This window comes from Parasteatoda tepidariorum, chromosome 10, assembly GCF_043381705.1.
Source record: "Parasteatoda tepidariorum isolate YZ-2023 chromosome 10, CAS_Ptep_4.0, whole genome shotgun sequence".
Classification (NCBI taxonomy): domain Eukaryota; kingdom Metazoa; phylum Arthropoda; class Arachnida; order Araneae; family Theridiidae; genus Parasteatoda; species Parasteatoda tepidariorum.
Window position 1 is genome coordinate 24,066,945 of NC_092213.1, and position 24,639 is coordinate 24,091,583.

General features: G+C 27.6%; 3 protein-coding genes and 1 long non-coding RNA gene across 4 annotated transcripts in view; 3 read left to right on the forward strand and 1 right to left on the reverse strand.

The window, feature by feature from the left end:
• Positions 1–8,704, forward strand: part of LOC107450348 (uncharacterized) — an 18,744-nt gene extending 10,040 nt beyond the window's left edge. Inside the window, exons 6-8 of the mRNA XM_043047620.2 lie at positions 143–269; positions 3,559–3,667; positions 8,363–8,704. Coding sequence (XP_042903554.1) covers positions 143–269; positions 3,559–3,667; positions 8,363–8,502 — 376 coding nt within the window. The 3' untranslated portion in view covers positions 8,503–8,704. The remainder of the gene's footprint in view (positions 1–142; positions 270–3,558; positions 3,668–8,362) is intronic.
• Positions 8,705–8,956: 252 nt separating this feature from the next.
• Positions 8,957–11,859, forward strand: LOC122270412 (uncharacterized). Its single transcript, XR_006225787.1, has 2 exons — positions 8,957–9,070; positions 11,514–11,859. It is a non-coding gene; the product is annotated as an uncharacterized lncRNA (long non-coding RNA).
• A 2,141-nt stretch (positions 11,860–14,000) lies between these two features.
• Positions 14,001–17,038, reverse strand: LOC107446776 (phosphatidylinositol glycan anchor biosynthesis class G). The gene has a single exon (XM_043047621.2). It carries the CDS (start codon positions 16,821–16,823, stop codon positions 14,013–14,015), a length of 2,811 nt encoding a protein of 936 aa, XP_042903555.2. The 5' UTR covers positions 16,824–17,038; the 3' UTR covers positions 14,001–14,012.
• Positions 17,039–17,088: 50 nt separating this feature from the next.
• Positions 17,089–21,968, forward strand: LOC107446774 (EKC/KEOPS complex subunit Lage3). The gene is made up of 3 exons (XM_043047622.2): positions 17,089–17,244; positions 18,730–18,858; positions 21,802–21,968. Exons 1-3 carry the CDS (start codon positions 17,168–17,170, stop codon positions 21,911–21,913), a joined length of 318 nt encoding a protein of 105 aa, XP_042903556.1. The 5' UTR covers positions 17,089–17,167; the 3' UTR covers positions 21,914–21,968.
• The last annotated feature ends 2,671 nt before the right edge of the window (positions 21,969–24,639 follow it).

Sequence of the window (24,639 nt, forward strand, 5' to 3'; positions counted from 1 at the left end):
TTAGTATAGCATGAAATTGAAAATAAAAGGGTCGGGACCTCATAAAAAAATCGAGTTATGGTAATATTCGAGTTATTGTACTTCGAGTTATAGCGAATTGACTGTATTTGTACTCAATTATTATGTTATTAAATTTTTATAGAGATCCTGTGTTTCAACCAAAACCTTCTTTGTGGCCAACTTTAAAATTTCTTAGAGATGAAGTAAAGAGATTTCCTACTGAAATATGCCAATTATGTAAAGAATTTTGCTTTTCTAAAAACCCTTCTGTAAGTATCTATAAACAACTCACTATTCTAGATATTTTTATGTATTCTAGATATTATTATATAGCCAAAAAGGATATAGTTTATTTTATGCAATGTAGACTAGAGCAAAAAACAATGTAATGTAAGCACAGAAATGTTTTGTATAGTTTCAGTGGACCGAAATTACAGTATGTCCATATTTTTACTTTCATTTGTGCTTTATTCATGTTCTTTCGCTTTATTATTATGTAGGTCTGTTGCATTTTTATTAGTTAGGTTTGTGACCAATCATGTTTAATTTAATTGTTTATTTTAATTGTTTATTACCAATAATTTAAATTGTTTGAAAAACAGAACTAAAATGCTTTTAGTTTAGTCTTGTGAATGATTAAGTGTTTTGGGTTACTTGAAATTTTTGCCAACCTGTCCTGGAGTTTATGTCTTGCCAGAAAATGACATCACTTTGACGTCACTGTCCAAAAAAAAGCCATCCACCAAAACAAACTTTCACTGAAATTATTAAGTGACAGGTTTCAGTGATTATCCAATGTCTACTGTAACTTGTCTAACAGGCAATTCCTTTACAATGCAGCTGACCTCCCGGATGTCTGTGGGATACAATAAGAATTGCTGGCTCATGGGGAAAATGAAAGAGCTCCAACATTGGGTTAACATTCTTGTACTGCGCTATAAAGAAAATGGACCACCCTGAATAACTTTTGATCTAATGATCGGATCTTTAAGTTCTGAGATTCCAACTTAATGGTTCGAGGGGATAACCTCAAATGTGCTAGTTAATTAGTGCAGATGATATTTTAAGTTACAAGATTATGTACTTTCTCTGAATAAACATACCTTTTTTTGATTGATTTCTGACCCCCAAAATATAGGGGGTAGCCACGATTCGAGAAATATGGTCCCTATAGTTAGGTCAGGAGAGCGATCCAATGCTTGTACCCCATAATGTAAATTTTACTTTTTGCATATTTCACCCCTTCTTGAAAACTTTGAAAGCAGATTGAAACATTTTTGCTCACAATTATAAAATTAGTTTATCCAAAGATAACTTCATGAAAAAGATAAATTTTTGTAAATATTTATAATTATATTTACTAATAGTCAAAAAAATTTAGATTTTTGTTATAGGCAGGCTCTGAATTCATGTTCATTTGCCCATATATATATAATATATTTACAAAGTGAAAAAATAAATGCTCCCGACTAAATTTCTTGAAATATTTTTGATTAAAAAAATAATGGTTAAAAATATGTTAGTTTTTATAAAAAGTTCTGCTTTGAAAAGTATTTAGATCCGCCACTATTTGTGCCAGGGCTGTCTTAGTAGCAAACAGAGCCCCCAGGCTCATAAATGTTTTGAGCCCCTATACAAATCTAAACTATTTAAAATCAAACTAAAAAAACTTTATATACGTAAAGTAAAGCATTTTTAAGATATACAATAATTTTAACAAAGATGCTAACCAGTTGCAATCCTAGATTGATAAAATAATTTTCAAAACCAAGAAGCTAATTAAAATAATTAAATTACAAAACATAAGGGTATAACAAGTGAAAAAATTGAATTGGTGTGAATTATTTCAAACTATTACAGTCAGTTATTAAAACATCTTTCAATGTACATCAGCCATAAACAGTTTAAAAGTTGCTGCCTGGTAGTGCTGTTTAATTCTAAACTCTTTCAATTATAACTTTATTTAACCAATTATAAATACTAAACAAAGTTGGTGGTGGTCAAGCATATTTGTAGATATTATGACTTAGAGAGTTGAGTACCTAAAAACTTCATTTTAACTTAGAAAAATAGATTTCGGTTGTTTTTTTATGTTTTGTTGAAATTATTCAAATTATTGATTGTTGCATGATAATCAATCACTATTTGTAGAAAAAAAATTTGCACTTTTTACACGATAATATATTTATTTTAAAATATATATATGATGCAATGTTGTTTATTTTTAGTTTTTTTAATACAATTTATAAAAAGTAGGATTCTCAAGGGCTCCCTAAGGTGCTTAGGTCCCCCGGACGTTGCCTGGGTGTGTCTATGCATAAAAACGGAACTAATTTGTGCCAAAATTTGAAGCTTTACCATCCNATATATATATATAATGTATTTACAAAATGAAAAAATGCTCCCGACTAAATTTCCTGAAATATTTTTAATTTAAAAAAGTAATGGTTAAAAATATGTTAGTTTTTATAAAAAGTTCTGCCTTGTAAAATATTCAGATCCGTGGCTATTAGTGCCAGGGCCGTCTTAATAGCAAGCAGGGCCCCCAGGCACAGAAATGTTTTGAGCCCCTATAACATGTCATTCTGTTTAAAATCAAACTAAAAAACTTTACATACATAAAATAAAGCATTTTTAAGATATGCAATAATTTTAACAAACTTAAACACATTACCCCAGAAACTCAATGAACATAAAATAAAGCAATTTTAAATGATGCATAATTTTTAAAAAATTGAGATGTTAATTGCAATCTTCAAATGATAAAATAATTTTCAAAACCAAGAAGCTAATTAAAATAATTAAATTACAAAACCTAAGGGTAAAGCAAATGAAAAAAATTGAAAAGGTGTGAATTATTTTGTCAAACTATTACAGTCAGTTATTAAAACATCTTTCAATGCACATCAGACATAACCAGTTTAAAAATTGCTGTCTGATAGTGCTGTGTAATTCTAAACTCTTTCAATTATTACTTTATTTAACTAATTATAAATACTAAGCAAAGTTGGTGGTGGTCAAGCATATTTGGAGATATTATGACTTAGAAAGTTGAGTACCTAAAAACTTCATTTTAACTTAGAAAAATAGATTTCGATTGTTTTTTTATGTTTTATTGAAACTATTCAAATTATTCATTGTTGCATGATAATCAATCACTATTTGTAGGAAAAAAATTCACACTTTTTAGACGATAATATATTTATTTTAAAATATATATATAATGCAAAGTTGTTTATTTTTAGTTTTTTTTTTAATACAATTTATAAAAAGTAAGATTCTCAAGGGAATCCTGAGTGCTTAGGTCCCCCGGACATTGCCTGGGTGTGCCTATGCGTAAAGACGGTACTAATTTGTGCCAAAATTTGAAGCTTTACCATCCATATTGAATATTAGTACCTTTACTGCAATAATTATGATTCTGACATTTCTTTAAAATTACTTTTCATTTTTAAGGCTTTTTTTTTTAAATTTTTTTAGGCGTCCCTAAATAACAAAAAAAAATATATATAAATTTCTGTTATAATGATAATATAAATAATTGTTAATTTTTTTTAGGAATGTGTCTCAAACGAACATGATGAAAAACACATTGAAAAAGTGTATTGTGGGCATATATTTCATAATATATGCTTAGATACATACATGAAGACACCACCATTCCATGGTATTTTATTTTCACACTTTATTTGAAAAAAAAGAGATACTTTTGTATTTTATTAAATTTGAAATGTTAAAAATATTTATGTGTACATAATAATTTGTACCAAATTTCTTTAGCTTATTAACTAATATTTGCATTTGGAAATTTTAATCAAGTTTTCTGCTCGTAGCATTGAACTGTAGACAGTAAATTCAGGCATGTGATTTTTTAGGATTTTTTTATTACTGAATTCAGTATGTTTTTAGCAGTGCTTTCAGTGTTATTTTGTTTAATTGTGCATCATATGTGCTATGTTGACACATAGGCATCTTTTCCCCAACTCAGTATTTTTCATTTTCATTGGGTCTGTGAATGAGCCCAATTGTTGAATCTTGGTTGACTTCAACTGGTTTTCCTATATCTTATTCAAAGGAGAAGCACTGTTTCACAGCAAAACAGCTCTTCCAGGTGCAATGCTTTTGCAAGGAAAATATCTGACAATATAGCTAATATTAGTCAGATAAGATATAAAATAAAATTGACAGTTAAGATTCAATTGGCAAAATCAAATTTTTCTTGTATAAATAGGTTTACTGAATGCATACTAATTTTCCCCGTGGCAGAATAGCTGCGACACGATGACATTGTCGCAGAACGTTACAGAGTTCTTGCAGAAAAATTATTTTTCTTTTAAGAAGTAAAAAAAAAAGAAAAAAATAGTCATTTTTCTTTTCTACAGAAATTTACACGTAATATTTGAATCGTGCATTTAGATAATCACTTTTTAACGCTCTTAATTTACGACGATAGTATTGTAAATCGATGTAATGTCTCGATTGTATTTTTGGCAGTTATTGATATTGATTTTCATGTGGATTTTAAATATCCCGATATATTTCAAACAATATGGAAAATTCGAATCGTTCATTTGAGTATTTACTTTTTAAGGCAATAAATTCTATCGATTTTTTGGCAGTTATTGCTATTGATTTCTCCGTAGTTTTTAAATCCGATATTTTTATGTGATATTATTTATTACAACAACGTAATGTCAAAACGAAACACGCATTTGAGGAGCCCGATTCGCGTAATTTTGCTCTCAATTTTTTTCGGCAATTACCACTACGGGTTTTATGATTTTTAATTTTATATTTTACTGTGGTAATTATTTACAAAATGTTGAGAAAGAAATAATTTGTGTCCCCCCCCCCACAAAATGCGAGAATATCACACCTAATATTAATAAATTATATAGTTTTCAGCACTTCTATTAGGGTGACCTGGGGTAATTCCTGATCAAAAAACGCCAACATCTATTTTGTGAAAAAACTATTCAAAATAGAATTTTAATATTTACTGGAAGTTTGAGGCTATATGAGATGAGTCCAATGCCACCTTCTTTTGTTTGAAAATCTAATTAGAATTTAAAAGATTTTAAATTTTTAGTGATCAGGAATTACCCCTGGTCTTGATCATTTCTCGGGTAATTCCTGATCACTTCTGGGGTAACTACTGATCACCAGTTTTTATTGTAAAGGGGCTGTTTAAAAATAATTATATAATGGTAATTAACAAATAAGACATCAAGTTCAAACAAATAAACCAAAAAGATATGTTTAAGAAGCTAATAAAATGATTTATTTAAAAGCAAGAAAAACGATTAACACTTTAAATTTTTGAAATCTTTGCATCGTGCCATACATTTTAGGCCAGTGTTTCCCAAACTTATGACTTTTGTGTAACTTATGACTTTTCTAAATTTTTCGTAACGCTGTGTACCACCAATAAAAAAATGAATGTATTTTTTACTATAAAAAATTGCATAAAAGTTAAAAATCGCAACTGGCTGTTGACACCACTAATTATTAACCCTTAACTCTGCAAAAAATAGCAAATAGAAAAATATGTAATCGTAAATTTTCATGACTAGCTTTGGTTTTAAATAAAAAATTTTGAAATCTTCGTTTGTTGCAAGATATTTCGCATAAGAACGCGTACCCCAGCTAAACTGTTCCCGTACCCCTGGGGGTACGCATATCACACTTTGGGAAACACTGTTTTAGGCAATCAGCCAACTCATTCTCATGTTCTTCTGAAATGTAAGAGAGTTCCCACATGGGTTACTTTTGCTGGATTTTTTAACTTCATTAAGGGAAAGTTAAGTAAGGTATGTCAACAGCTCTGGCAGCAGCTCTCACACTGAAATTTTCATTTTCAATCATTAAAAGAAAGTTGTGGGCTTCATATTTTAAATAACGCATTCTACAAAGGTGAATCTGAAACAGAATGGCTCATTGGTTCCATCCTGAGCTCAATCTTCTATCTTTTTAAAGATTCACCCACAAGAAAAGAAGATTTTATTAATCAATCAACTGAGAACAAATTACCACTAAAATTTTGTAACCACCGTTGGCTGGAAAATGCACCTGCAGCTGAAAGAGCAATATTGCTTTGGAATGATCTGAATTCTTATGTGTAAAATGTTGGCAAGTTTAGAACAGTGAAATGTAAATCCTTTTTAACTTTACAAGAAGCAATAAAAGACAAATTAATTCTTGTTAAGCTGAACTTTTTCTTAAATGTGTCGGAGCTAGTTTCACCTTTTTTGAAACTGTATCAAGCNTGTAGGGGGCAACATTTGATATAGTTTCCTATAATCAATTATAATGTTTACAGTAGATGTGAAACAATTAAACAAAAGCTTACACTATTTTTATATCAAAGAAAAAGAAAGTAACTCAAAATATTTATTATTAAGAGAAGGAGGGGAATCTTTGCAGAAATGTGCACATTTTGAAGCCCATCTTTGAAATGGAAAATACAGAAAGCAGTTTAAAAGATACTTATTTTGTTAGATTAAAAAAAAATATTATTAAATAAATGTAGTCATACTTTAGTAAAGTGTACAAGCATTCTTGTCCATGTCTTAAATTTAAAAAAAATTTTTTTTAAAATAAAACTTAGGTGATCATTATTTACCCCAGAAACAGAGTGATCGTGAATTACCCTGGGTCACCCTACTTTAAATTTGTAACATACAATATGTTTGCTATTATTAAAAGTATCTTGCAGAAAGATAATAGTGATAGAGAGTTTTGTCGCAGATAGCTCGAAAAAATTCTGCCACAGGGCTAATTTTTGATTGTTCAAGGATAAATTTACATATGATGCTCTCAAAAAGAGACTGTATTGCTATAAAAAAATATATTTTCATAGGTAATTTATAGTACAAGGAGTACACTCTAGCTTAAAGCACCCTTCATCGAAAAAAAAATAATCAGCTTAGTTTGCTATTATAATAGTGATCTGTAGATTATAAATGTAGCATTCTTTATTCTTAATTTCCAAATATAAACCCAGAACTTCCCACGGGTCAGGGAGATCAGAGGAAACCTGCAATTGTCAGGGAATTTTATTTTACCTATCAAATTCAGGGAATAGTCAGGGAAAGGATTTTTTTACAAAAAACAGGAATTTCTTTACAAAAAACAGGAATTTCTTTACAAAAAACAGGAATTTCTTTACAAAAACCAGGAAAATTCCTATATCATACCTAGAAAATAACCAGTCTTAATATTGTCAGTAACAGTAATCAGTTATAGGGATTCGAGTTAAATAATTCTAACATCTATTACATTTATTTGTAGTTAAAATTTCACTTTTTAGTCAAACTGAAATGTCTCCATCCTCATTCAATGATATTTTTTTACACAGAAAATCTAATATTTGGCATTACGAATAAAAGAATCAAAGTTTCCGGATGAAAAATCGCATGGTATAGATAAAATATGGTTTCAATTTTCATTGAAATTTACCTAGTATACCTGAAAAAGTCAAGAATTTTTTCTTTCTGAAATTAAGGGGGAACCATATTAAATGTACAGTACAGAACCCGTTATCCGGAAATCAGAAAACCGGAACGAAATTCAATTAGTTTTCCCGCTATTTAAAAAAAAAAAATTTTTTTTTTCCTTATAAGATTTTAGGATTTTTCGTTCTTTTTTGAAAGATTTTTACCTTACCATCATTTTGGAAATAATCATTAGTGTATTACTTCATCGTTTTTTCTTCTTTTTAAGATAATTTTAAATTTTTTTTTTAGTTGGGTTTAACTAAACGGCTTTTTGTAGCGATTCAGAAAACCGGAAAAATCAGTTATCCGGAATATTGATGGTCCCGATCTTTCCGGATAATCGGTTCCCTACTGTATTTGTAACTACTAAAAATTAGTGGTAACTTTTTAAAAATGATGTACAAAATTATTATTTTTAGAGTGTTTATTTTGAAACTAAAATGTAAGTTTAAAGTGGGTGTTTTTTACAACTTTTTGCAAAAAATACTACCTGCTTTTAAAAGCATTTAAAGGTGTGCGTTTGAGGGTACATATGAAAAATAAAGAAATTTTTTGCAACAGTAAGTGTAGAATATGTAGTTAGCAATTTAAAATTTCAACAAAACATGTTATTGTATAGTTTACACTTATGCACCTATACAATATTTCTCTATAAACAATAATTCTCTAAAAATGTAATGATTTTATACATATAATAAGTATTTAAATAAAATTTTTAATTTCATTAAAACAGTAATTGAAATTGTTAAATAAATTAATGTCAAGTCTAAATGATAAAATACATTATCATATTTTCCCTACATATTTGAAATAGGCATGTATAAATAAATTATGTCTTACATTTTAAATTTTTGTCCTAAATACAGGAGGTAAAAAATGTCCTAGTTGTAAGCAACGAATTTACCATGACAAATGGAAAATAACTCCAAAGTTGGCCGAAGATCGCTGGGCACATCAGGAAGCAAAAAAGAGAGAACTTGGTGAAGTGGTTGAATTCTTCGAGTGAATTCATAAATTTTATGTGGAAAATTACTGCCTATGTAATTTTTTGTAATCATTTTGACATTATTCATTGACTATGCCATTGGTTTGTTTAGATATTGTGGTATGCCTTATTTCTGTTGACTAATTTAGGATGTGTTGAAACTGCCCTCATTTTGAATATAAATTGATCATGCCATTTTTTTTACAATAAAGTGTTACATTTATGGATTGTTATTCTTATATATATCAAATGAATTTTTTTTTCTATATAGGAAAGTTACGATATAAAATGCTGTTTGTGCAGCTGTGGAAAATATTTTGTATTAAAATGAAAAGCTTGTTTTCAAAACATTTTCAACACAAAATCGTTTTTTTATACCATAAAGAGAAAGATGGAAGTCCTCTCTTAAGATTAAAGTTTTTTGTCTGTTTNTAAATTTCTGTTATAATGATAATATAAATAATTGTTAATTTTTTTTAGGAATGTGTCTCAAACGAACATGATGAAAAACACATTGAAAAAGTGTATTGTGGGCATATATTTCATAATATATGCTTAGATACATACATGAAGACACCACCATTCCATGGTATTTTATTTTCACACTTTATTTGAAAAAAAAGAGATACTTTTGTATTTTATTAAATTTGAAATGTTAAAAATATTTATGTGTACATAATAATTTGTACCAAATTTCTTTAGCTTATTAACTAATATTTGCATTTGGAAATTTTAATCAAGTTTTCTGCTCGTAGCATTGAACTGTAGACAGTAAATTCAGGCATGTGATTTTTTAGGATTTTTTTATTACTGAATTCAGTATGTTTTTAGCAGTGCTTTCAGTGTTATTTTGTTTAATTGTGCATCATATGTGCTATGTTGACACATAGGCATCTTTTCCCCAACTCAGTATTTTTAATTTTCATTGGGTCTGTAAATGAGCCCAATTGTTGAATCTTGGTTGACTACAACTGGTTTTCCTATATCTTATTCAAAGGAGAAGCACTGTTTCACAGCAAAACAGCTCTTCAAGGTGCAATGCTTTTGCAAGGGAAATTTCTGACAAAATAGCTAATATTAGATAAGATATACAGTACAGAACCGGATCATAAAACCGGAAAACCAAAAAACCGGAACAAAATTCGATAAATTTTCCCGCCATTTTAAAAAAAAAAAAAAAAATTTCCCTCATAAGATCTTAGGATTTTTCTTTTTTTTTTCAAAAGATGTTTACCTTACCATCATTTTGGAAATAATCACTAGTGTATTACTTCATCGTTTTTCTCTTTTTAAGATTATTTCCAAATTTTTTTTTTTTAGTTGGGTTTAACAATAATAAAACGGCTGTTTGTAGCGATTCAGAAAACCGAAAAATCAGTTATCCGGAATAGTGGTGGTCCTGATCATTTGGGATAATCGGTTCCCTACTGTACAATAAAATAGACAGTTAAGATTCAATTGGCAAAATAAAATCTTTCTTGTATAAATAGGATTGAATACATACCTGTTTTTAATTGTTCAAGGATGAATTTGCATATGATACACTCAAAAGGAGACTGTATTGCTAAAAAGAAAAATATTTTTATTGGTAATTTATAGTACACTCTAGCTTAAAGCACCCTTCATTGAAAAAAATCAGCTTAGTTTGCTAGTATAATAGTGATCTGTAGATTATAAATGTAGCATTCTTTATTCCTGAATATAAACTCAGAACTTCCCCCGGAGATCGGAGAAAACCTAGAATTGTCAGGAATTTTCTTTTAACTATCAAATTCAGGGAATAGTCAGGGAAAGGATTTCTTTTCAAAAACCGTAAAACAGGAATTCTTTTACATAACCAGGAAAATTCCTTTATCATACCTGAACCTAGAAAATAATCAGTCTTAAAATTGTCAGTAACAGTAATCAGTTATAGGGATTCGAGTTAAATAATTCTAACATATATTACATTTATTTGTAGTTAAAATTTCACATTTTAGTCAAACTGAAATGTCCCCATTCTTATTCAATGATATTTTTTTACACAGAAAATCTAATATTTGGCATTACTAATAAAAGAATCAAAGTTTCCGGATAAAAAATCGCATGGCATAGATAAAATATGGTTTCAATTTGCATTGAAATTTACCTAGTATACCTGGAAAAGTCAAGAATTTTTTCTTTCTGAAATTAAGGGGGAACCATATTAAATGTACTGTACAGAACCCGTTATCCGAAAATCAGAAAACCGGAAAACCAAAAAACCGGAACGAAATTCAATTAGTTTTCCCGCCATTTAAAAAAAAAAAAAAATTTTTCCTCATAAGATTTTAGGATTTTTCGTTCTTTTTTTAAAGATGTTTACTTTACCATCATTTTGGAAATAATCATTAGTGTATTACTTCTTCATTTTTTCTTCTTTTGAAGATTATTTTTAATTTTTTTTTTTTAGTTGGGTTTAACTAAACGGCTTTTTGTAGCGATTCAGAAAACCGGAAAAATCAGTTATATCAGGAATATTGATGGTCCCGATCATTCCGGATAATCGGTTCCCTGCTGTATTTGTAACTACTAAACATTCGTGGTAACTTTTTAAAAATGATGTACAAAATTATTATTTTTAGAGTGTTTATTTTGAAACTAAAATGTAAGTTTAAAATGGGTGTTTTTTTTCAACTTTTTGCAAAAAATACTACCTGCTTTTAAAAGCATTTAAAGGTGTATGTTTGAGGGTTAATATGAAAAATAAAGACATTTTCTGCATCAGTAAGTGTAGAATATGCAGTTAGCAATTTAAAATTTCAACAAAACATGTTATGGTATAGTTACACTTATGCACCTATACAATAAATATTTCTCTATAAACAATAATTATCTAAAAATTTAATGATGTTTAAAATTTTTAATTTCATTAAAACAGTAATTGAAATTGTTAAATAAATTAATGTCAAGTCTAAATGATAAAATACATTATCATATTTTCCCTACATATTTGAAATAGGCATGTATAAATAAATTATGTCTTACATTTTAAATTTTTGTCCTAAATACAGGAGGTAAAAAATGTCCTAGTTGTAAGCAACGAATTTACCATGACAAATGGAAAATAACTCCAAAGTTGGCCGAAGATCGCTGGGCACATCAGGAAGCAAAAAAGAGAGAACTTGGTGAAGTGGTTGAATTCTTCGAGTGAATTCATAAATTTTATGTGGAAAATTACTGCCTATGTAATTTTTTGTAATCATTTTGACATTATTCATTGACTATGCCATTGGTTTGTTTAGATATTGTGGTATGCCTTATTTCTGTTGACTAATTTAGGATGTGTTGAAACTGCCCTCATTTTGAATTGATCATAATTGATCATGCCATTTTTTTTACATTAAAGTGTTACATTTATGGATTGTTATTCTTATCCAATCTGCAGACTGGATTACACATACATTTTTAGCAATAAGTTATGAAGGTTAATATAAGTTTTTTAAAAGTGTTAAAAACATTACAAAAAAAATCCTATTGCATTTTGTTTATTTTAAAGTAATTATTTAAGTAAGCTAATGTAAACTAATAATTGAAAGATTGGGAAGTTATTTTTTCTCAGTAGTATCAAATATTATAGAACTTTAAATAGTAGTACTTCAAATATTATAGAAGCATCTATAAAAATGATTTATGATTTGCTTATTTTTGCTGACAAGAGAGAAGATGTAAATCATCAGAAATATTTGTGCAGTTTTTAAACCTCTCCATATAGTAAGATGTTTTTTGTATCAGTGAAAGGGAAAGCTTCAAAATTACGGATGTCCAATTATTTTTAATTACCTTTGTGAAAATATATGCATAAATAGAAGGGAAAAATATTGTAATATTAGATTAGTATCGTAAGATTAGCAAGCATATTGTAATTCTTAGGGGAGATGTTTATGTTGTACATGAAACTGAAATCATTTTTGTAAATCTCTTTTGCTAAAAATTTAAGTAGGATTGGTTAGTAGCAAGGAAATAATATGATTCAAGATTGTCTTAGCAGTACATGGATCTGGTCTGCAATACAGAGCTTTTGGAGTTCCAGCAACTTTTTGAAAGTAAACAATCATTTGACGGTCAACTTTTCGAACAATCCAAGTGCATAGTTTTCACGTGATTATTCTTTATTTAATAATAATTCTTTTATCGATATTTTAAATACTTCTATCAGAAAAATAAAAGTACAATAAAAAAGTTCAAATCTTATAGAATAATAAAATACAATTCCTGATTCTTAAAAACTTAAGGAACATTCTTTCTGAATTTGGTACGATCTTTCTGCTTAAAATGCACCAATCAAATTTTCGATTTTTATATATATATTTCAAATGAATTTTTATTTTAATAGTAAAGTTACGATTTAAAATATTGTTTGTGCAGTGGTGGAAAATATTTTGTATTAAAATGAAAAGCTTGTTTTCAAAACATTTTCAACATGAAATCGTTCATTTATAACGTAAAGAGAAAGATGGAATATTTCTAGTCCTCTCTTAAGATTAAACTTTTTTGTCTGTTTTAGAATGGTACCATCAGTACATCTTGAAGCGTGTACCCAAAACTCCCAAGTCAGAGAACTGACCCCATGTCTTAGTTGGCAAAACTTTTAGATCAGGGAAAAGCCAAACCAAAAAAAATTTTTTTATATCCTATTAAAAAGAATAAAGTCTATATGTAAAATGATGATGAACTGTTCATGAGTTTTTTTTAAAGAAACTTTGAAAAGGTTTTTAAAAAGAACTTCATAACCTTAAATTCAATAGAGCATATTTCAATGAATAAATTGAAGCAATAAAAATCTTCCAAAATTTTTACTAGTTATGTACTTAATAAATGAAGAAAATGTATTAATATAATTCTAAACAGCTTAGAATAGAGAGAGTAAAATTCTTTTTCCGTCTGAAGCTAATAAAATCCCACNTTTTTTTTGCTGAAAGAGAAAACTTTTTTTGTTGCTTTTTTTTGCTGAAAAAGAAATTTTTTATTATAATTTAGAAATTAAAACTTTACTTTATGAAATGCATAAAAAAATTTAATTTTTTATTATACAGATACTCTAAATGGTAATTTAAAGGTCTCTTCTAAAAGGATGCTGATATGCGCGGCTTAGCACCATTGCGGCGCTTACTATAACTTTTTTTTAAAAAATTTCATTTTTATCGAGGTGCGGCGCTTTCGCCGAAAAATACTATCTAAATAGTTTATTAAAACATGTATATTAATTAAAACACGTATATTAATGAAAATCACGATGTAATAAATGAATAACGAATTTTATGAATGTTAAAGAGGAAAAAAAGCAATTCGTGAGGGAAACAAAATTGCAGAAGATATTAATCGTTAGGGTGACAAAGGAAAAAGATATTAGAAAAATATATTTGAAAAAATCTTAATATGTAAAAAAAATCTTTGAAAGAAGAAGAAAAAAAATTCTAAATGCAAAGGTTATCAAATCTAGGCTTAAGTCATAATAATAAATATTTGTAATTAGAAAGAGAAAGAAAACTCAAAGAAGCTTATAGTAAATTTTATTTTGACTTAGATTGTTTTGTAATGATTTGTGCAACATAATAATATAAAATCAAACAAGATAAGCATATTATAAATATAAATGTATGTGCTATTTCATAAAAAAGTTTAGGTGCAAACACAGACAAAACAAATAAATGGTGTTTCATTGAATACATTATAATGCAATATAAAGCTAATATTGAAAAACGATAAGCTATGATATATAGAAATGAATTAATAATATTTGTAAAAATTTTTGGGTTATACTTTAATTTAGGATCACAAAAAAAATTCAGCCCTCTTAAATATAATAAAAGTAGCCACAAAATTACAGATCTGTATGTGTTACAAGTAATTAAGCTTCCAACTAAAATTGGTTGATATGATGAGAGACCAACATAACCACTGGAAACGTCAATTGTTGATAGATTGTTAGAATTGCCTTGACAAAAAAATGAGTACATAGCCATTTGTAGATAAATACATATATTTACCAAGATTTTATTTTTACTAGTAATTTGACCAAGATATATATCTTGAACTATTATCACTGTTGTATATGTAATTAGATAATTCTGCCCAATCAGATGAGTTAATAAAATCCAGGCACATATAATATCAACTGTATTGTTTTTAATACTTTCAAAAAATAAATCTGAATCATTAAAATAACTTACATAAAACGAATATACAATAATTATCACTACAAGAAAGTATATTAACTGAGGAATAGTTGTTAGATTTATGTTAAACATATTTATAACTAAAGTCAAAGCTTGTAATTGAGCTTTATAAACATAAACTAATATCGAACCGAAGCAAAATAAACAGAATACAGTTTTATTCTTTTGTTTGTACCAAAATAAAATCAAAGTTAATAATTGACCAATGAACAAAGCTATAGGATTTTCAATAAACAATTCTTTTAAATGAAAGAAATTCATCGGAATGATTTCTTCGTTGCAACTAAAAGCATAATCTCGAAACATGAAATGAGATATAATTAGAATAGAAAGTGCGCTAAAGTTAGAACAGTTTCTTTGATTAATATTAAGCAAATTAGTATTGGAGTTATCAACTTGACACAACTTAATAGCTAAGATACTGTCCTTGATTATAAACAATATAAATATAGTAGCAATAACAAAATACCATAAAATGTGTTCTTTTTCTATATAGCTGGATGAAAATAAGCTCAAAGCATGCAAAATGAACGAAACTATGCATAATTTTTCCATTACTGTTAATGACATAACAGTTGACAACAGCATTTTCAAATAATATAGCATAAAAGTGGTTAGACTCATAATTAGTATGGATAATGGAAGTATGATAAAATAAAATGTAAAATGTTTATCAGATTTATAAAGGTATAAAACCAAACAAGCAAGCACTAAAGAAAAATAGGTTTTATTAATGGATGGTTTAAAACTAAAATAAAAGACATGAGTAATATTTTTATATTGAACAGTTAAACACATAATAAGCATAAAAACAGATAGCCACATAATAATAATTCCAAACATTAATGAGTTATTATCATATGTTGAATCATGACGTTGCAAACTGCTTAGTAGTTTTAATAAAGAAGTATATTTCTCAAATAAAAACTCATACTGTGGTGAAGAATATGAACTTTGATTGTAGGATCCTAGAAAATGTGTGTCGAAAAATGACAAATGAAGATCTAAAACATTTGATATATTTAGCATAATATTGTTGTTGGATAGAGACTTTTCATTTAATTTATATAACTGCATTACATTACTAAACATAGCATTTAAAAATTGTGCCTTTTGTAAGTTACTGAATTGTAGCACATCCACTATTAAAGTACCACTGTTACTTTTGGGAATAGGCAAACCTAAAAGAATGCTCAAAGTAACAGCAATGTCTACTTGTGAAACCATTTTGTTTTTATTGGCAAATTTAAAATTTAATGTATTTAAGAAAATTAAAGGTGTAAGTGTTTCACCTTTTGTGACACCTCCATGATTTCCGTCAAATGTCATACCGTGATCTCCACAAATAACAATCAATGAATTTTGCGAGGACATTTGTTTTAAACTTTGATAAATAAGTTCAACGATGGAATCCATTTCCTTTAACTTAGGTTTTAAATAAGAAGAATAAGGACCAAAAGCATGCCCAATATGATCAACTCCTAAGTAATGTAAAATCATTATGTCCCAGTCGTTTCTAGAAAGTTCTATTTTTAAATGCCTTGTTACGTTATTGTCAACTTCTACAAAATCCTGTACGAAAAATGAATGAGTACCTTCACTTCTTATAAAAAAATTGGGATAAATTTTCAGCCAAGTCTCATCTCCATAAAAAATTGCTTTCAGTCCTCTACTCTTGGCTTGGTGTAGAAAAGTATCTTCTTTTAACTCCTTGGCGTTAAAATTGTTGATGATATCTATAAAGTTCGAAGTTTTACCAGTCATAAGAGTTTTTAATCTAGGAAGAGTGACAGTAGGAGAAAAAACTTTATTAATGAAAGCGATAGCATTATTTTTCTGGAGCATACTTTCTACAAAAGGTAAACTAGTATTGAAATCAGATTTCAATATTGATGGCACAAAATCTGCTCGAAGAGCATCAATAACAATTAGAACAACTTTTTCATACTGTCTTTTATAAGGATATAAGTTTAGTTTTTTACAAGATTCTTGGTTTTGTAATAATTCCAAACAGGAATCGTCTGCCGTAGAATTGCTATAGTTTGATTTATAAATTGCTTCAGGCATGAAACCAGACATATAAATTCCTAGTCCCACTAAATAACAAATAATAGTGCAAAAGATAAGGGCAGTTTTAGGAATCATTGCTTTAATCTGGACATAAATTACAATTTAAAAATTATTGTAAAAAGGATATAGGTAAAATAGATGCAATATCATGATTCGTTTTTATAAGTAGTTCCAAGTTTATAAAACTAATAAGAGAATATTATAAGCTGATATTTTAAAGACATATTAACTGATCCATCAAACTAGTAGTAGCGGCAGATGTCATTTATTTCTTTATTTACAAACAATAAATGGAAGTGAAAGTACATAATTTGAAAATTAATTTTAACGTTTTGGTATCGGGGAATAAAGAAAGCAGAAATAGGAAGCCGGAAAAGAGCATCAGTCAATCAATCAAAAATCATACAATCACTTTCAACATGGCAAAAAGAAAACAAACTGCCGATATGACAACAAATTCAAATGACAAGAAATCGAAGTCAAATAATGTTATTTCGTATCCTTTTTCATTTTCATGAATTTATTCTAATTTAGGCTTTTTAAGTAAACTTGTCTTCGGTTGTTGTTTTGTTTATAAAAAGCTGAATAGAAACTCTGATTCACTAATCTGTGTTTGATCTGAAAAAAAATTAAAGTTTTCATCGTTGATGTTTTTAAAATTGATTCGCAGTTAAAAAGAGTTTTGTTTCATATGTCCTGCTTATTTTATGAAGTATTTATGTTACATTTAAAAGTTTTCTTTGTTGCCGCTTTTAAAATTCCCTGTTGAGAGCAGTGTAGTGTTTGTTGCTTCAACATTCTGTGTGTGATTTGAAGCATTCAAACTATGTCGTTTCTGTTTTTATAAATAAATCTCAGTGTAAAATCGTTTTGTTTCACCAATTTGCCTTTGTTTAGAATTGCAGTTTTTGGCGCTGATGTTTATAAAATCTTCAATTTAGGGAGGTTTAGAAAGTCATTGTAATAATATAGTTATGCACGTATATTTACGTCATTTGTATTGCCTTAAAAAAATAATGTAGGTGATACCTATTGTCTTTTTTTCTAAATATTATACCTAAGTTTAATAGCAAAATTTAAAGAAATCTTCATATTTATGTTTATGAAGGAAATCGTTTATTCTTACCTTTCCTTAATTGATCGTACTTTTAAGTATTGCTTGGGTATACTTTTAAGCACTAAGTTCATTGCTTTTTATTTTGACTTATAATAGTCGTTTAAAAATAGATATATAAAAAAAAAGAACATTGCCTAAATATGCTTATAAATTTTACTTTATTTAATTTTACTATTTACTTTATTACTTATATTTACTTTAATTTTAAATCTTACTTTATGTAATTTTATTATTTACTTTATTACTTATATTTACTTTACTTTATTTTTAATTTTAAATATCATGATTTATTTATATTTTTTGACAAAGTACCTATACATAAAAAAAAATTTCTTTTGTAAAAAAAAAATTCTAATTATAAAGAAATTATAAAATAAATAATTTTCTGTGTTAGTCAAATGCCCCATTTCATTTTAACATTTTTATCATTGACTGTAATTGCTCCTTAACACATTAATTGAGATTGTTTTTATTATTATCTTCTAATTGTGAGATGTTTCTTTAAATTCATTTTAACATTTTTATCATAGACTGTAATTGCTCCTTAACACATTAATTGAGATTGTTTTTATTATTATCTTCTAATTGTGAGATGTTTCTTTTAAATAAAATGCCAATCTTAATCAAAGTAATCATTTTCAATTTATATTGAATTCATTGAGCTATGCATAAAAAAACTGTAGAGATAGAATCAGTTCTGTGTGATTGTTGTTTTTTATATTTGACAAGTTCAAAATCAATTTGTTACTATTTATTTTAATTAATAAGTTCAAATTTATTCATTTTTCTTTTTGTAAAATGATATAGGTTTAATATAAAATTTTGCTCTTAGACTTGATTGCATTATTCCTTAACTGCTAATAGTCATATGGAAATCCCATTTGCAACAAATAAAGATGCACTAATAGCTTACAACAGTTTGAGAATTGACAAGGAACCATTACGAGGCAATGTTATCAAAGAATTAGAAGTGCAAGATAAGTTATTAATTGTGTAAGTATATATGTTTTATTGATATTTTTATTTGTAAAATAAGAAAGTAAAATTTTTGAAGCTTTGTAATTAAAATGATAAAAAAAAATTTTTACAGAGAAAAATGTTATAAAAAACAAATGTAGCATTGTGTATGATATTAGATATGACAAGGTGTAAGAGCCAATATAATATAATTGACATAAACAAGTGATTATTGAGTACTATACTAAAAATTTTAATATTTTTTAGAGCTATTGTCTCAATTAATTTTAGATGATATTTTTAGTTGAATCAGGTGCAGAAATGTACTTCCTTTGAATAAACATACTTTTTGTTGATAAATCTGGATTCATGATCTTCAACATAAAGTTCCAATAGTTAATGCAGAATAGTTGGAAGCTTGTATCCCTTAATGTTAATTAAGAAAGTCAAATTTAGAAACATGACTTTTTTGATATTTCATTGCCCAGAAACTATGAAGTCAATTTTGCATTTTGACCTTTAAAACGATATAAAAATAAAAATAAATAAACAATTTCTAAAATAAATAAGACATAAGTATGAATTTTTTTTTAATATTAAATGACATTCATAAAATAAAAATATTTTGCGTAGAATTATAAACAAATTTCATTATTGTGTTTAGATATTTTTCAAATAATTACAGAAATTTCAATAAATATACAAAAGTAATAGTAACACTGAGGGGTTCAGACTTGTTATTAGAGCATATTTTCCAGATTACAGCTAAGCTACATTGAAGGTCAAGAATCTAAATCTGTAAAAAAATGTAAAAAAGAAAGTATGTTTTTCTATCTGATTTTAAAGTGAAAATGTTGTCTCCACAAACCAATTAGCATAGTTAAGGTCATTGCAATAGTCTGTTCATTAAATAAAAAGTTATTAAGGTGTTCCATTTTTTATTTTGTACACTGATCTTAAAAATGTACTTTCTCTAAATAAACTTTTTTTCTTCTTCCCTTTATGGTTAAAACATTAATATTTAGTAAGACCGCCAAATTTTGGTAAAATCAAAATAAAATAAATTCATTCTTCATAACATACTTATTGAAAATTTTATAAATCTATCGCTTAGCTGATTAACTTTTGTTTCTGATGTGTTGTGTAACTATATACCTGTGGGGAGAGAAGTATTAGACCATGTCAACCGTCATCTATGAAAAGGTACCCCGGCATAGAGTCGAGTTAACATGTCTTATATACTAGTGAATTGTAGTTGCAATTTTTGTAGTGGTAGATACGCTACAGTACTCCCCCACTAGAATTATACCTGTGATAGAATTCGATGAACGAATACCACTAGTTGATTCATTGCTGTTTTGTGAGAAGCCGGGAGAGCTGTACTATGATCACCGTATTTCTTTTGAGTGCTGAATGTGAGAGGTGTATTAACTTCACGGTCGTAGTCGCTCCTCTATTGCCGTTAGCAGTCGAGTAATCACAAGAATGCAAGCCGACGTTGTGCGTGATCGAGACGAGACGAGACTGAGAGCAACAGTGCGAGGAGGTGGATAATGTCCCAGTCACAAGTAGCAAGTCAACTGTTCAATGTGGGTATCCATCAAAGTAGGCGTGTTCATATCAAAGTGGGCGTTGCTGCCTAGGTAGGCGTGTTCACATCATGTCGGAAGGTCACCAATGTGGGGAGAGGAGTATTAGACCATGTCAACCGTCATCTATGAAAAGGTACCCCGGCATAGAGTCGAGTTAACATGTCTTATATACTAGTGAATTGTAGTTGCAATTTTTGTAGTGGTAGATACGCTACATACCTTTCTTTTCAAAATTTATTAACAAGATGAAATATTTCATGACAGCACTCTTAACTTATAGTCTGCCCACTGTAAGAAGAGATCATGTAATATAATTAAAATAGAGGTTAAGTAGAATTCTTGATTCATTTCATAGTTCATTTCTTGATTATTGTTGCAAAATAGCAACAATGATCAAGATGCAACAACAATCAATTTGTAATGATGTAAAAGTACTTCTATATATAGATAGATGATATATTAAATATAAGTATTTGTATTATTAATGTATAATAGAATGTCTAGTTTCTAATGTTCTAATTTATAATAGAATGTCTAGTTTAAAATTTGTCTTGCAGAAACTAGACAGGAATGTCTAATTTCTGTAAGACAAATTTTAAGAATGAAATAAGTTCCGAGCCTTTATCTTTTTGCTAAGTTCCGAGTCTTTATCTTTTTCTTTTCCTGGGAACTTGGGCCTTTTATCAGTGGAATCCAAAGAGCGTGGAAAGTTTTAAAGAAGCTTATGGTCAGGGGTCTGTCCAGACATTTTGTGAAAGGTCCGGTTTTTGTGAAATTACTCACATTCTTTCAACCAGGGTCTTGCTTTTATGAATTTGTGCAAATAGGGTCCGGTTATTGCAAAAAACTTTTTCAGGGGGTTTTTAAATTGTAAATAGATACAAGATTATACTGAGCACTGTAAAATTATAATTAAAAAATTTAAATTTTCAAAAATAAAGGGCAATTGATGCTTCTAAATTAGAGATACGACAAATATTTGGTATTTAGCCTATACTGCTGAAAGCAGAATATTCATTTCAGACGAATAATGGAAGAAGCGTCTGCCGAAGACAAAACTTAATTCGTTCGCATCCATCTTTCTTGTTTTCTGCCATGGGAAGGGTTTATTCAATTAGCAAAACAATAATGAAGATTATCAAATTTTTGAAGGGTCCGATTAAAAGAAAAATCATTTTGTGAAGGGTCCGTTTTTAAGTTAAAATATTTTGTGAATGGTCCTTTAATGAACCCAAATTTCTTCTAAACAGACCCCTGATGGTGATCAAGAAAAACACTTTGTAAGATGATTCTTCATCACAATAATGTTTCCTCATTCAGTGAGTGGAATCTGCACTTTCTTTTTACACTTAATATTTTCTCTCTAACTCATATTTCCCATTTTTAGGAATATATCTGCTAATGATCCCAAAAAACTAAGATCTGCTGTGAGCTCATTTATGGATTTCCTCATATTAGTAATCAACACCATTGAAAAATTTGGCCTCTCTCCTTCTTAGCTCTTAAGGTTGTTATACTGTAAAAAATGTGTAAATAAATCATGATTTTAATTTATTCTCATGAATATTTTTTTATTAAGTTTTTCCATTTTACAGTAATGTTATTATAAATTTAACTTTTAAATCATAAGATTGGCTTTAAATCTGATTGATTAAATTAATTTGGTTATTAATTATTATGCATGAAAATTTTTTCACTGCGTTACATTTTCTGTATGTTTTATTTTACCAATTATTGTATAAATATTTTTTTTGCCCCTTTACACAACTTTTTTGCATAACTTTATATGATTTAATGATATAAAAATAATTTAAAGTTATTAACTGTATAACTTCTAATTAAGAGCATGTGTTTTAAACTCCATTTATGCTGCAATATTTTAAAGTAAAAATAACTTATATAAGTTTTCTTTAAAAATTGAGTTTAATCTGTTATTTAATATTAAAATAAATGCTGAAATATAGAACTAAAGATGAAAAAAAAAATTATCAATTATTATTATTAAAGGAAATTAAATTTATGATGCTATAACCAGTATGCCTTGTTTTCATACTAATTCTTCACTTTTATCTCTATTGTACTATATTAAACTATTTTCCAAAATATAACTTCCTCTCTTCAGAAGCTTTACCTTCTTTAAGTAAAAATTAGATCTATTATACTAAAGTGCTCTACTGATTTTTTTTTGTTTCTTTTTTTTTAGTTCTTTACCAACTTGTTTTTGCATCAGACATATTTTATAACACTTTATATTTTTACTTAAAAAGGGTTATAAAACCTGAGCTCTTCAAAAAGATTTTTCTATTTTGCTTTCTCTAAAAGAGTACTGTGTCTAAAATAATATATGTTAACATGTCTTTCTGAATTATAGCTCTTGGAGAGTTTAAAATCATCATTTTAAGCTATAGTGACTATTACTAGGTCATGGGCCACATTGTTCATGCAATGTACAAACTCCAATTGTACTTTTTAGAAAACCATACCTTTCAATTTCGTCACACCTAGACCTCTATTAACTGTTCAGCCCATTTTTATAACATTTTCAACAATTATCATTAAGGTTTTCTTCAATTTTTTCTAAAACATTTAATTTGCTACTCTTGCTGTCGTTAAATTTTCAGAAAAGTTTAAAGCAGTCCTATCTATAAAAATAATTCATAATCATAAATTCTATATCTTGAGTTGTAATTAGCTTTTCTTTTTATCAACCAAAATTTCTAAATCTTTTTCATCTTCAACTATAGAACCAAAATTATTTAAACTTTAATATTTTCGCAAATTTCTGAAAACTTTTTGTTTATGCATTTTTTGTTTCCATATAATTTCCCTTCAATATTGTATTTTAGAATACAGTAATTTTTACACTTAGATGCTTTTGCAAATTTTTAAAAAGAATTAACCTCCATAATACTATCTGTTTATATTTTAACCAATAATAATGGAGAATTATGGTAAAGAGTATAGTTCAAAAGACAGTAAAATTTTACTGTCATTGCAGTGAATTGTTCCAATTGTTTAAATTGAAAAGAAATTCAATTGCAATTTAGAATTGAAATACTTTTATTTAACTTCTTTGGCATTTTTTGTAAAAGCATAGAAATATTAAAATAATACGATAAATGTATTAAACATATTTTCAGATTTGATGCACTTAAGAATTGTAAATAAAGTGGTGGCAATATAAGTATTACAAAATATTTATCTAAGGTACAAACAAAATTCCTATTGTTAGAGTCTTGAATTTTTTGTCAAATATCTTGAAAATGTGCAAGATGCTCATTTCACGAAATACTGTAAACTCTTTATTATTATTATTTTATAAAAAAATTAAACATACAATTTTTGTAACTTCTTTAAAATTATATTAATTTTTGGTGTAGTTTTTGAAAATTTATAAATATAATTTCTATAAAACTTTATTTTTTAAATACATTTTTACATAAAAATCTATTTTTTTTAATTAATTTATTGTGAAAATACAGAACAAAAAGTTTTTGAATCAGAAGAAAACCAATCAAACAAACAAAAAAAATTTTTATTAATGGCGAAGAATAATCTTTTACATTATTCTTATAACATGTGTGTGAATATTTTATGGATCTTTTTATAAAATGTATATTTTGTAATACCTATGTTGCCAGTAATTTGTTTATAACCTTATAAGAATACACACACTTCAACTGTTTACTTTTCAACATTCTTATTTTGTTTTCGTAATAGCTTCACCCCGACATTGTTTTTATGTAAATGAAAATTAGATCAAAATGATATGAAAGAATAAAAGTACAAAACTTGGATCAATCATAAAAAGTTTTGAAAAATTAGTTTAAACAACAAATTATTTTTAAAAACCTACAAATTGGATGCCCCGAAAATAAATGGCCATCAATTTGAATTAAAGGAAAACAAAAGGAGGTGTTGTAATAAGGAAAGCAATACATTTTTTCTGACAAAATTCCAAAGTGTATCAACAGATGGCACTGCTGAAGTCAAACTATTTCATCTGAAATATAAGCTCAGACTTCTGAATGTTCGTATTGTTGTGAATGGTCACTGTTAAAAATGTATTTAATTTTCCTTAGTCAGTAGAGTGACATCTGTTGTTAAAAAAAGTTGTTTCTAATTTTGAAACTTGGTAAGAATAAATAACTTTTTCTAAACAGAATGCAGCAAACTGTTAATTTTCATCTCTTTTGTTGCTGCTTTAATTGATTTTTNATATGGA